This window comes from Botrytis fragariae, assembly GCF_013461495.1.
Source record: "Botrytis fragariae strain BVB16 chromosome Unknown tig00000000, whole genome shotgun sequence".
NCBI classification, from domain to species: Eukaryota; Fungi; Ascomycota; class Leotiomycetes; order Helotiales; family Sclerotiniaceae; genus Botrytis; species Botrytis fragariae.
Window position 1 is genome coordinate 488,462 of NW_023500986.1, and position 12,992 is coordinate 501,453.

Genomic DNA, 12,992 nt, shown 5'->3' on the forward strand with positions numbered 1-12,992 from the left:
TCGCAAGGGCATTTCACACGATTAAATACTTTCTATCATATTCTCCAAGAACTTGTAAAAAAAGAATTATTCCTCCCATACCCCAGAAGAATCTAGCAATATGATTTCTTTTCCTCGCATATCCGCCCCTTATGCAAAGCACAGGCAATCCCCTGTCAGCCACCAACCACCAATATATGCACGTCTCCTTCCAGCTTAGGCTTCAGCCCTGCACAATCTCAATCCCAGCAAGCCATTATCTCACGCCTCATCGTCGGGACCATATGCAAATATAGCATCCTCAAACGCTTTGTCCCCTTTATCGCTGATCTCCAACTTCACAACTGCCTTGACCTGTCCTTTGTCTTTCTTTTTCATGGGGCTGGGGGGTTCGGACTCGTCGTTGTCTTCAATGGTGATCTTTCGCTTTCTGCCTCTTCCAGTTCCATTGCCAGCTCTATTTTCGGCTCTGTTTGCGTCTTTCTTGGGCGAGACGTTAGGGCTGCTAGGAGGAGGTTCGATTCCATGTCGTTGCTTTAGACCCTTCCAGCGTATTCGGAGACTCTCCACCATGGCTCTAGTGATTTCTGCAGGCTCTAGCTCGGGGTGGAGAGATTGGGCTAGGGCTTTGAAGTTGACTCTATCGATTTGCTGGAGGACTCCAATCATAATTTGTTTGTCGTTGTCATTCATGGTGGGTGGTAATGGGAAGTATTGAAGTGAGTTTGTGTTCTGTGGAAAAGAATTGGTTTAATTGATTTCTGACACTTATCGCAAAGAGGAGTAGATATTGATATAATGATTGAGACGTACTGTAAATTCTAGAAATGGACTAATTATGCAAAGATTGGACATTAGAAGAAGAAGCATGAAGGTTTACTTTTCGAAGCCTGCAAGTATTCCATTTACTTCCCGCGTCCCAGGCTGTTACCTAGTTGACCTGAAAATATCTGTCACATTCTCACACAGCCTACGCCTCGTCCTCGTTCTGATATTTTCCATCATTCTCATCTTTGACAGCTAAATCTTTCATTCCCCCAACTTCCGCGCTAACCTGCACCTCCCCATCTTCCTCTTCCTGCTCATCCTCTGCATCACTAGTCTCTTCCACAAACTTCGTAACCCTTGCTCGTCGGGACGGCAACCTGCGTGGTGGTGTGACTGGCTCTCCCATTTTGACATCGAGATTTGGAGCATTCTTGTCGTAATCCATTTCGTCGTACTCGTACTCGTCCTCGTCTACGTCTACGTCTAATTCATGTTCCTCTTCTTCGCTTTCTTCCTTGACTCGACCGCGTGACTTCTTGGGACTTCCGCGATTGTTCTTCTTTGGACTGCCGCCTGCCTTCTTCGGTGAGACTAATCCAATTTTCTTGCCGACTCCAGCTGCCTTCCTCGGAGTGGTTGGTGGTGCCCCTTTGTAAGTTTTTGTTTGTAGCGATCCCATCTGCAGCGAGCGGCTTTGGAGGTAGCGACGCCGATATAGTTCGCAAGCGCTGTAGATAGTGTAAAGTTAGCGTTTGATGGCATGAATTTGGAATGAACGATCATTTGGGAATAGTTCAGGGGAAAAACTGTATACCATCGTAATCAATGCGGCCAACTTCGATTTGAGTCAACACTCCCATGAGGAGCTTCTCTTCCATGGATGCCATGTTGAGAAACAAGATCGAGTGTGTATTGGAATGTAAGAGGCTCAATTTGTTCAAGAAATTACTAAGAAGGTTGATGATGCTTTCAAAAGACAACAAGCGAGATGGATTAAGTTACCGAAGCTCTTCGTCTGAGAAAATGAGATAGATATATGTTGGTGGGCATCAAGCTTTTTATAGTGGTATTTTGCTGTTTTTTAGATGAAGCTAGACCGAAATCGAAGAATTCTTTTTCCTAATCAAATAGACGAGGTAAGAATATTCCGGGGGAGTAGACATACTACTTGGTTTCACAGCTGTGCACCGAAAGTCCATAAAACTGCCTTCTGATATGAGTTATGCCTCTATTCTAAGATCAAGCTTTGAAGTCCACAGCGGAGAAAAGTTCCGATCGAATTCCGGCAAACAAAATTCACGCCGATGCCAAAATACACTCCTCATTCTCAAATACTGCAAGATGCCTACAACGCCAAACCTGGAATAGACTCGCAAAGAAGTAAGATCGGTGGAAATTTAACGTCTAACTAAGCTTCCCAATCTTCCTCGCCACTGTATTCGTCCACAATTCTACCTCTCTTCTTCTTCTTGTCAGGAACTCTTGTGTAGTCGATGTCCTCAAAGCCAGACTCAAACCCCTCATCTTGACCATGTCCATAATAACCTTCCGCTGTATCATCGCTCCTCTGTATACTCCTCTGCCTCTTTTTGATACTCTTCGTCGCACTCTTCAGAAATTTTCTCGCCGGCATTTGCATCAACCTAGCCCCCTCTTTCTCGTCAGCTAATTCTCCATCAGCATCCTCAATATTTCTCTTGCCACCTTTCTTGGGTGACTCTAGACTGCTTCCCTCCCTTGTAATCTCAAATTTTAGTGGCGAGCCAGGCAGATTTGCTCTAGTAACTTTGGTGTTCGCTTCGACCTTTACAGGGCCATTTGCTGCTTCATCACTCTCCTTTCTCTCCTCTTTCCTATCTTTGTTTCCAGAGTTATCCCTGTGCTCCTTCTCGTCATCTCCGCCGTCATCTCTACCCTCATCTCCTACCGCTCTGTTTGGCCTGCTAATACCCAAACTCCTCAAAAGCCGAATCCACCTATGTCTCGCAGCATTTTGACCGTTAACGCCCATGTCTTCCGCCAAGCGTATAAAGTCGATCCTGCCAATTTTGAGTTGCTTAAAAAGGGCCCTCATAACCAGATTATTGTTGTTGACATCAGCAAGAGTGGGAGCTACACCATCGGTTCTAGTAAAACATCTTCTGAATCGGATGAAACGATGCCGAGCTGCATTCTGACCATTAACACCCATATCATCTGCTAGACGTTTGAAATCGATAGCGCCATGTGCGCCAATATCGATTTGTTTGAAGAGAGCCGTAAGAACGAGATTGTTGTTTTGGGTTTCTGCGTCGGTCGACATGATTGCTGCAGGTTCGAGTTGGTTGAGTCCAAATGTCAAGGTTGAGGGCGTCACTTCGGCGGAGAGTTGGTTCCGTTGAAGTTTGGGTGTAGACGAGGATGTGAATAATTTGCGAGCGGCAGGTGCGAGTTGATACGTTATGGTTACCTGCAGCTAGAACCAGCTGGAGTTGAACTTGAACTTTCTTTAGTTTTACCTGATCATTTGTCTGGAATTCCTGATGCAAACTTTACTTTTTAAAAAGCCCCTCGATTGTTCTCGCAAAATTGTCTAAGTAATGAAACAAAAGGAAGATTGATAACGGATTTATGTTCAATGGCTCCCGCATACAAGGATGCGGGCAAGGCTGATGACAAAATTCTATCACATTCGGAACGGAAATTACATAGGCTTTTTCTTTGCGCCAAACACCATTGTTTTTATTGACTATGAGAAAAAACCCGGGAAGTTGGAGATGAAAACTATCTATAATTTTCCCCTAAGGTTGCTATCGCTGTCATCCCAGCTTGGTCCTTCAAAGCGATCGCCCCATCCTGTATGAATTCTCGAGTTCTAGTCAGAAAGCTGCCTCATCATCGTCGAAAGCCTCCTCGGGTTCTTCCTTCTTGATATAGGTTTTAGCATTGACCTCATCCTTGATACCCTCCTTACCACGCTTGCCCTTTGTAACAGTAGCCTTCTTCTTAACGACCTTGTCCTGAGAGACCTTGTTCTTCATAGGAGTCTTGTGATTACGCTTTGGTGTAACACCGAGTGCCTTAACATCCTTGCCACGAACTTGCTTTCCACCATCATTCTTTGTGACAACCTGATCCTCACCACTAGTTTCGACTTCGGTCTCCTCTGCAATGCTTGCGAGAACAACTCCCTTATCAGTGGCCTCTTTTCCCTTGCGCACTCTAATTGCAAGACGGGACCAGCGCTTCTCAGCAGCTGTCTTTTTGATTCCCAGATGTGTAGCAACGGCTTCGACGTTTCCAGCAACACACGGGTTGATTTCATCCTTCGGAACGCGTTCGATGATGGCCCACAACAAGTCGACCTCGGCTTGAGTGAACTTGGATTTTTGAGGTTTTTCCGCCATGACTGTGAAGGGTGTATTTGTTGGGTAAATGCGTGTGCGATTGACTCGAAGAGGGAGGTGGTGAACAGGTAAACTGCAATTGATGACAATCTAAGACTCTCGATGATTCGGAGAGTCGGAAGATATTTCGATATTTGTTTCTCTTTGAAGGTGTTTGGGTGCTTATGGAAGTATCAGAACTTCGGCTATTTATGTGTGGTGAACTAGCGCACAGGCCTTCTTGAGATTGCAACAGCACTGGGAGTTGAGATAATACTAGATATCAGCCTTCTCGTAGAGAATTGAAGTCATAGATAGATACTCCTTGAACGCTTTAGATTTAAGAAATACCAAGAGCATTGATCTCACGCATGTCTGAGGAAAAGTTCATCTGGTATAATTTCAAACGACCGAAACTTACAGCCGGTGGCAGGTACTTTTATCTAGAGCGCTGGTTCATGATCGAGTGTTGCGTTTCACTATTTAGGCTGCAATTATTTCTAAACGTCGTTTGAAGCGCGAATCTCCATGATGGTGTTTATTCGAATGACCATAGAAGGCTTAAGAATTTTTCTTTATTAAGAGATGTTTCTGCTTGTAGGTAGTCATGAAGCTTACTACAAATAGAGACAAGTTACCATCAAACGACTACTCTCCCAATCACCAGCAGTCAAGCACTTGGAAAACTGTCCGCAAGGCAATACCGTATCGACAAGAAACACCAAGCTCGGGTTCGTCATCTTGACTTCAACCGCGAACATGCCTCCCAACCCAAGAATTGACAACAACACTCTTGTTTGGAATGCTATATCCAAACAACTTGATATTGCAGATGAGTTCAGGGGAATCTGGAATAAGCTTGACCATGATCGCTTGATCGCAGATGTGGGTGTTGCCAACAAGAATGCAGCCCATCATAGATTCAGGAGATGGTCATCCTCGATGGCTGAGCAAAGCGGTCAGTCAAGCCCAGACAATGAGGAGATGGGAGAAGCTGTGAGCCACGATGAATCGCTCGCGAGGGGTCGGAAGAGGGGCGTGAAACTTTCATTGAAGAACGCGATCAAGGCGGAAGAAAATGTGCCCGTGTTGAACAAGAAAGTTGCAGGAAAGGAAGTAGCTACTGGTACGAGAAAAAAGATCAAATGATTAGAACTTGGCTGACGAGGAACAGAAACTGCAAGAGTCTCGTTAGACACCAACGAAGATGACGAGGAAGAAGACAATTGAGATCGAGAACTAGAGGCTCAAGGACAAAAGACTGGAGGCTGGCAGGACTGAGCTCTAGCGAAGACTTCACTGATCGAAGGCTTGGGTCGAGGACTTGCACTGCAGTCATGTCATGAACTGGCGAAAAGTCGATGCAGATGGGGGCTGATAATGATAAAGATTTGAAAGTTTGGAGGCACATTGCACGTGGATGACATTGAACGTTGGGACCAGACTTTATTAGTCTGAGATTGGATCTGAAAGCTTTTCCTGTCCATGATTGAAGTTCTTCTTCATTTTCAACACTTGATTAATTCTTGAAGAGCCATGTGCAATACTTAGCCTCCGCGTTCCTCAAATGCATGTTCTTCTCCTTGTTTTCACTACGATACGAATACAATAGCTCCAAAAAGTCTTTGAGTCATTATGTATCCGTTATTCGATAGATCAATGATGCAAGGCATGTATGAGACAACTACAAAGCCAAACATAGCTGCATTGAGAAGATTGATTGCTGTGTTTTGCAGTGTACCACTATGACACATGATCATGGATACTCCTAGTATTCATCAATAGATAGGTCGCAGATGTGAAAGCTTTGATGGTTGAAGATGTTCAAGGTTGTCAAGTAGCACTTACTGATACCTACCCACAGATGAAACTCTTCAGCAATAGTTCTTGGTTGTTTTCCAAGGCGTGTTTAGTTTATAGAGTAATAGTCTTTTAGTTATTTTGGTGGTCGAGGCACGGACCATCGGAATAACGTTTAGGGCGCCCGACCCTACATTTGCCCATAAGATCAATTTTGTCTTTCTCAGGTCTTTGAACTCCCAGAACACCGACAACTGCAATAACCATGGAAAGGGAACAAAACAATCACGATGCAGTTAAGTATCATTTCTGAATGAATTATCAGAGAGAAAAATTAGATAGGAAGAATGCTATATGGACCACTTTCCAATACTCTATTTACTTTTCTTGGAGAACGAGTAGACGGCGACGCTTCCACTCTTCTCAACTTTATGGATCAAATTTGCCCCAAGTCCTCGCAATCTTATAAGTCAGCTTAAACTCATAGATGGTATTAGATGCTCATAGACTCAATAGATTTGCTTTCCTTTATGAATCAGCATATCATACTTCTTCTCAAATACCGATCAAAATGCAGCTGCAACGAGTGGCACGGCTCCCAGGTATTGATCAGTTACCTCACTTCTATCAGACTTCGGCTATATCTTAATCTGAGCTTTGGAGCATCCACTCTCCTAGATCTATGTTATATAAGGGGGTGTAATTGCTCTAGAAGAGCTCGATATCTGAAGCGGGGCGTGCGGCTTAAATCTGGGCAAGGGGAATGCTCAGTGCTTACACTGGGCCTGAGTTGCTGGGCTTTCGTGTACGATTGGGTTGGTACATTGACATTCGCTTTCATTCATTTCGGATTTCGAGATGCACAAAAAGACCACTTATAGATATATGCGATACAATGGCTATTGAGTTAGTCGTCTTTTGAACAATCAAAATCTCTTTGAGATGGCATTACACAGTATCTGATGCGGCATGCGGTACATCTCTATTTCTCAGAGCTGTTCTAAGAGTATTGTTGTCGTTCCCAAACCAATTTCAGAAGCTTCCGCTCGTGCTGTCGTGAATACACACATATAGACAGCAAGCGCTGTAGTGCAAAGTTATGTTTTCGCTTGTCTTGTTTGACTCAGTATTGGGCTATTTCCATCTACAATCCCTGTTTCTTGATTGCTCGGTCCAGAGATGGTAAGAATAGGAGAAAATGCATGCTCTACAGATATCACATGGCGAATCGCGAAAAGATAGGTTGAATAGCTGCGACCAGGATAATTGTATCTAGGTATCTTACCCCTCCACAACAATACAGACAAGAGCTGAACCGGTTTTGATGGCGATGTAGTGTTCAGACCATGCCAGCGATATCCATTTGCATCTCAGAATTTCACTGCGCTCCTAAGAGCCATGGGAGAGTTCATTCAATGTAATCATTCCAACCCATAGATAATGCACTGTACAATTCCCGAGACTCGAAGGTATCATCAGCTGATATGTATCGCTACATGGCATACGCGTTTTGTTTTGGAATAGGAGCCGAACACTAACTGATTACAGATTACGGAAGGTACATGTCCGTTGTACCATTTCGGTTTACTCTCCCGGTTCAATGCCTACGATCTGGTGACAATTGAATTTGAAAGATTTGGTGCGGATGTGAAGAATTTCCTTGAACGCCGATTGGTGTTTATTACCCCAGATTTTGTGGAAATCGTGCATGTGCCTTGCGGATATCGTACCGCAAAGCCTGTGGAACTAGACGGATCGTCTAATCGCTACGTCGTGGAGATCCACCCGCTCAACTCCATCAATCAAATCAGTGGCTTGACACAAAAGAATAAACCTTATATTAAATTAATATCAATTTATGCAGTACTCTTCTTGTGGTCACAGAAAGCTTCTTCCGTGTACTCGAAAATAGTAACTATGGTTTAATGTGCTAGTGATTTTCTTCACGAGCATTGCTTGATACGGAAGATTCGATGATTTTCCTTCAGTCACAACATTTTCTTGCAACTAGTATGCACCATAATCTTCACTCCCGGGCCGACGGGATTTAATTGTTCCCTTCGCATGTCTACTGTTGTCTAGGGTGGGTCGAGGTCAGTCTTTCGCCCCGTCTAGTTATTTACATAAATCATTGCTCTGCTCTATTCCTTCACCTTGGTCTGTATCATTCATTCCATTGTATTTCGATCAAAGATTTGATCAACGGTCTTCAGAATGAAAGTATCAGCTGCGCTCATCACATCTTGTGCGGTTGCTCTTGTCAGAGGCCAAGCTGCCGCATATGCAAAGTGTAAGTATTTATAATGTTAATGCTTTACATATGCTGATAATTGATAGGCGGTGGGCAGGATTGGACCGGACCGACAACCTGCGTAACGGGATATACATGTGTTTATTCAAATGCCTTCTACTCTCAATGTGTACCAGGATCAGGCTAGTTATCTCCTTGAGAAAATCGTTGTATCTGCTAATGTGGTATGCAGCATCCACAACTCTCACTACAAGCACTAAACCCGCCACTACATCGACTACATCAACTACTAAGCCAGGCACTACTTCAAGCACAAGCACTACAGCTGCACCAGCTAGCACTGCTACATCCATAACTGGTTATGCTAAAACTGCAGGAACTGTATTCCAAATCAATGGGAAGAAAACATACTTTGCAGGAACAAATTGTTATTGGTGCGGGTTCTTGACCAACAATGCAGATGTTGACTTGGTAATGTCTCATCTTGCTTCTGTAAGTTTAAAGATGCCTTATCATGTAGCAACAACTAATCCGTCGTAGTCTGGACTTAAAGTACTTCGCGTCTGGGGTTTCAATGACGTCACAACAGCACAAGGTTCTGGTAGCGTTTGGTATCAATCTTTCATCGCAGGACAGTCACCAGTGATTAACACCGGTGCCAATGGTCTTCAACGTCTCGATTACGTCGTACAATCAGCTCAAGCTCACGGAATCAGTCTCATCATCAATTTCGTTAACAACTGGAGTGATTACGGCGGAATGCAAGCATATGCTACATACTACGGTATCTCCTTGACAGATTGGTACACAAACGCAGCAGCTCAAGCCCAATATAAAGCATATATTGCTGCAGTAGTAGCCCGCTACAAGACAAATACCGCAGTTTTTGCTTGGGAACTTGCCAATGAGCCTAGATGTACTGGATGTGCTACTTCAGTTATCACAAATTGGGCTACCAGCATCTCTCAATACATCAAATCACTCGACCCCAACCATATGATAACAGTCGGAGACGAAGGATTTGGTCTCACTGTTGCAAACGATACTTCCTATCCGTTCACCGCCGGCCCAGGTACCTGGTTCACAGATCTTCTTGCCATTCCCACCATCGATTTCGCTACCATTCATCTTTACCCTAGTTCATGGGGAGAAGATGATTCTTGGGGATCTTCTTGGATCTCGAGTCATGCCAATGTAACTGCTGCTGCTGGTAAACCATTAGTATTGGAAGAATATGGATCAACTACACATCTCAATGAATTGCCTTGGCAAGGAACTGTCCTCGACACCGCAACTGCCGGAAGTATGTACTGGCAATACGGCGACACCCTTTCAACAGGAAAGACTTCAGATGATGGATATACGATTTATTATGGAACAAGTGAATATACCACGTTGGTGACCAACCACGCCGCTGCATTGAACGCAAAAGCGGTTCCATGAAGTGGGCATGGAGTTCTGAGAGAGATTAAAGGAGAAGGAGAAGGAGAAGGAAGGAGGGTAAGGTGGAATTGTACATAGCTTTCCTAGCTGTAATCGTAAAAATTATCCACTGTCGTTACTTACCACATTATCAGATCACCACATCACTACGTGCCATGAGTATCTATCTAATGATGTCTGTATGAATCTTGGAGAGACCCCCAGAAAATTAACAAAACAACGTCCTTGTCGCGCTCTTCTTTTTGAGTTTTGTATAGTCAAATTAAATAGACTAGAACTCGGAATATTAAAAAGCAGATGCTAAGCTCATTGCAACTTTTGGACACTCCTCGGGTATTTATTATCGGCGTACACCTTTTAATGCATTATAACCACATACTTTTATACACCATCCACCTTCTCCTTTCTGGGTCTAACCATCATACACTCCACGAAGTCACTCTTTCCATCCACTGAAACCACCAATCTCGCCTTCTCCTCGAACCCAAAATGTTCATACACTTCCTTCCCCACCGGACTAGCCTCCAAATACGTCTCAACTCCGTCCTCATCCGCCCTCTCTAACCCCCATCTCATAAGCTTTCCCGCTGCTCCTTTGCTCTGGGATTCTGGCTTCGTAGCTATAATCTCCAAATACCAATGTTTCCTCTCTCCCATAATCCCCCTACGTCTTTCTATCAGTGTTCCGAAAAAGTGATTCGCAACCTTTACATCACAGCCTTGAGGCCATTCTGGTAAATCGTTGATTGTGGCCACGGGAGCAAATTTATCGTTCCATTTTGCGTAAGAAATGATCTCTGGAGTCGGAGAGGAAGAATCTTGGATGCAGAGGAAATGGGATGAGGGATCTTGGACTTCGGACAGGATGGAATTGTACCACCAGGTCCATGATACGGGAGAGCGAGGGAAACAGAGAAGAGAGATTTCGTCGCTGCTGAACGCTGAGAAGTAAATGTTTGTTAGGGCTTCTGCGTCGGCAATAGTCGCGGGACGAAGTATGAGAGTCATGGTGGAATTGAGTTTGGGGGCCAGAGATGCGGGGTAGAATCTCGAACTCGGGTTCAACGTGATTCTCTATACTGAAGAAATGGCAGAGATTATGACTTGGTTGGAATGGATCTATGGATTATCACGCAGAAATGCTATTGTTTTAAGGAAAAGCTAACAGGATGCCAAATAGAGTAATTGTATCGCCGTCGACCTCATCGCCATTATCGGTGTGAGTCAGCCTCTATTCTGCACCATGATTTGTCATCGCTAATTTTAGTCCGACCTCAGTGAACTTCTATCTTTTGTGACTTCACAAACATCTCCATTCCCAACTATCTCTAACAACGACAGCGACTTTGAGTAATGCATAGCTAAAGTTGTGATCTAACATTGAAAATGCAAGGTCGTAGTTTCACATCGCCACACAGTGAGAGTGCGGGGCCCCATACACTCAGCTGACCTTCTGGCTCCTCTTATTCCCTATTTACCGGCAACTTATCCGAACTTATATCGGTATTTCGCCTCAACATCCGGACCATCAACAAGCATAAATTAGGCTTTTAATATATCAATCCGTTGGAGGAAAAATATACACCAAAGCTTCGGGCCACGGCCACATTCTTCAATTTCCGTTATCCACTTTTGACCACTTTAATTTCTCGACGTTTCATCCAAGTGATTGATTCCTTTGAGCTTCTAATCTGTTCTTCTGTCGTTTGTAATTTTTTGAAGAAGTCAACGTCAAGATGAAAGTTCCTTTTGCGCTTGCAGCTTTGTATCCTATTTTTCTTTCGGCGTCTGCGAAAACAATACTTGATGTTGAACCGATATATATCGGCCATGTATTCTACCCGCCTTCCATGCATTTCTTGGCATGGACACCATCCGCTCCATACATCTCCAAAGAGGTAGCAGAATCATCAAAATCAGCAACACCGGAATGGTGTCGAACAGCAATTGACGTATCAGACGCCGCCAACTTCTCCATCGCGCATCCTCAATTCACACGAGGCAATTTGACCAATCTACGGTTCCACAACTACTTCTCGGAAGATGCATATATTGAGAGAAATGGAGAGCGATGGGGAGAATGTTATATCACACCTGAGAGTAGAGATATTGGGGGATGTACCACTGGAGATCGATGGTTTGGATGGGGAAAACGGACGTGGAGTTGTTGGCCCGTGATTGAGGATGTGCCACATCATCAAATTATGGGACAGGAAGAGGTGGAAATTGGTACCATGATGAGTTTGAGTGTTGGTAGTGGGTATACCGGAGCGATGGAACGACCTACATTGGCTCAAGAAACTGGAAGACCGATGGGTAGTGAAATTAAGGAAGCATTTACTGCGGTTATGACGGGGTCCAATTATTGAATGGAATGTTTTTGTTTATCATGATCATCGTTGAACGTCTTTCTGCGCTCTACTTGTTCTGTTTTTTCATTATTGTCGATGAAGCGACAGCTGGAGTGTAACTACATGCTAATAGTCTTCGCATGGGAAACACTGCTCCCTCCACCGGATGTTCCCATTCTAAATGTCCCCCGGGTGAGTTTTTTCACAATCAGGACTAAACTTGCATAGGATGTAACTTTCTGCAAGCACTGCATCTTTCGAGACATTTCCAAATTTCTCCGATTCTCAAGGCCCCTTCCTCATGCAGCTAGCGGAACTTAATTTTTCAACATCCGATTCTATTTCCTCTTTTGTCTTTCTGGCATGTTGAAGAAAGCTACCTTTCTCACCGCGATAATCGGCGGGGAACATTCCTGTCTTCCCCCGATGTAATGAGAGAGTTAAAAGATGTGTAATGGACGTGTCCACACTGGGATCACCAAAGTATTTCCATGAAGTATCCCCGGGAGTATTGTTGCCATGTGTCTATTTCGAAATCATGGTTATTGAAAGTACGATGAAATCGACACGAATGGCAAAGATAAAGAAAGACGCAACAACGTAAGGAGACAATACGGCAGTAGAAAAGTGTCCGTTGTAGCACCACTCAAAATCAACTAGCAATCTCGCATTTCGATCTGATTTCCAACCAAAAGTTGACAAATTGTCTTCGCCCCGAGGGACTGACTTCATCATTCATAATATGACCTCTTGCTTGTGACGAAAATACCTTTCGAGTGAGGTTTTAGTCTTTTTAAAGCTAGATTTGTTGCGGATTCGAGTGAATCTCATCATAACCGGACCCTTAATCAAATATATCAATTGCCACTCATGTTAATCTTCCCCACTACTCCTTTCTAGAGATATTGGAGGTAGTCCTATTAAAGCTACTATAGAGAGTCCTTGGTAAAACAAGCAACATTGATCCAGCGAACGCAGATTGACTAGGAGTCAGAGGTGGAATCGTAATTTCTTTTATCGTAAAGCACTTCCATC

At 44.0% G+C, this 12,992-nt stretch overlaps 7 protein-coding genes across 7 annotated transcripts; 3 read left to right on the forward strand and 4 right to left on the reverse strand.

Annotated features, from left to right (window-relative positions):
* Positions 1 to 240: 240 nt before the first annotated feature.
* Bfra_006355 (uncharacterized protein) lies at positions 241 to 1,634 on the reverse strand (the record flags this gene model as incomplete). The annotated part of the gene is made up of 3 exons (XM_037336729.1): positions 241 to 711; positions 1,034 to 1,475; positions 1,555 to 1,634. 3 exons carry the CDS (start codon positions 1,632 to 1,634, stop codon positions 241 to 243), a joined length of 993 nt encoding a protein of 330 aa, XP_037198095.1.
* A 521-nt stretch (positions 1,635 to 2,155) lies between these two features.
* Positions 2,156 to 3,463, reverse strand: Bfra_006356 (uncharacterized protein; the record flags this gene model as incomplete). The annotated part of the gene is made up of 3 exons (XM_037336730.1): positions 2,156 to 3,196; positions 3,380 to 3,395; positions 3,435 to 3,463. The coding sequence occupies 3 exons, from the start codon at positions 3,461 to 3,463 to the stop codon at positions 2,156 to 2,158; spliced, it is 1,086 nt and encodes a 361-aa protein (XP_037198096.1).
* Positions 3,464 to 3,605: 142 nt separating this feature from the next.
* Positions 3,606 to 4,133, reverse strand: Bfra_006357 (uncharacterized protein; the record flags this gene model as incomplete). Its single annotated transcript, XM_037336731.1, has 1 exon — positions 3,606 to 4,133. The coding sequence occupies one exon, from the start codon at positions 4,131 to 4,133 to the stop codon at positions 3,606 to 3,608; it is 528 nt and encodes a 175-aa protein (XP_037198097.1).
* Positions 4,134 to 4,871: 738 nt separating this feature from the next.
* Bfra_006358 (uncharacterized protein) lies at positions 4,872 to 5,342 on the forward strand (the record flags this gene model as incomplete). Its single annotated transcript, XM_037336732.1, has 2 exons — positions 4,872 to 5,238; positions 5,287 to 5,342. The coding sequence occupies 2 exons, from the start codon at positions 4,872 to 4,874 to the stop codon at positions 5,340 to 5,342; spliced, it is 423 nt and encodes a 140-aa protein (XP_037198098.1).
* Positions 5,343 to 8,126: 2,784 nt separating this feature from the next.
* Positions 8,127 to 9,606, forward strand: Bfra_006359 (putative endo beta-mannosidase protein; the record flags this gene model as incomplete). Its single annotated transcript, XM_037336733.1, has 4 exons — positions 8,127 to 8,202; positions 8,250 to 8,345; positions 8,396 to 8,655; positions 8,704 to 9,606. The coding sequence occupies 4 exons, from the start codon at positions 8,127 to 8,129 to the stop codon at positions 9,604 to 9,606; spliced, it is 1,335 nt and encodes a 444-aa protein (XP_037198099.1).
* A 381-nt stretch (positions 9,607 to 9,987) lies between these two features.
* Bfra_006360 (putative gnat family protein) lies at positions 9,988 to 10,614 on the reverse strand (the record flags this gene model as incomplete). Its single annotated transcript, XM_037336734.1, has 1 exon — positions 9,988 to 10,614. The coding sequence occupies one exon, from the start codon at positions 10,612 to 10,614 to the stop codon at positions 9,988 to 9,990; it is 627 nt and encodes a 208-aa protein (XP_037198100.1).
* A 728-nt stretch (positions 10,615 to 11,342) lies between these two features.
* Bfra_006361 (uncharacterized protein) lies at positions 11,343 to 11,975 on the forward strand (the record flags this gene model as incomplete). The annotated part of the gene is made up of 1 exon (XM_037336735.1): positions 11,343 to 11,975. The coding sequence occupies one exon, from the start codon at positions 11,343 to 11,345 to the stop codon at positions 11,973 to 11,975; it is 633 nt and encodes a 210-aa protein (XP_037198101.1).
* Positions 11,976 to 12,992: the final 1,017 nt, after the last annotated feature.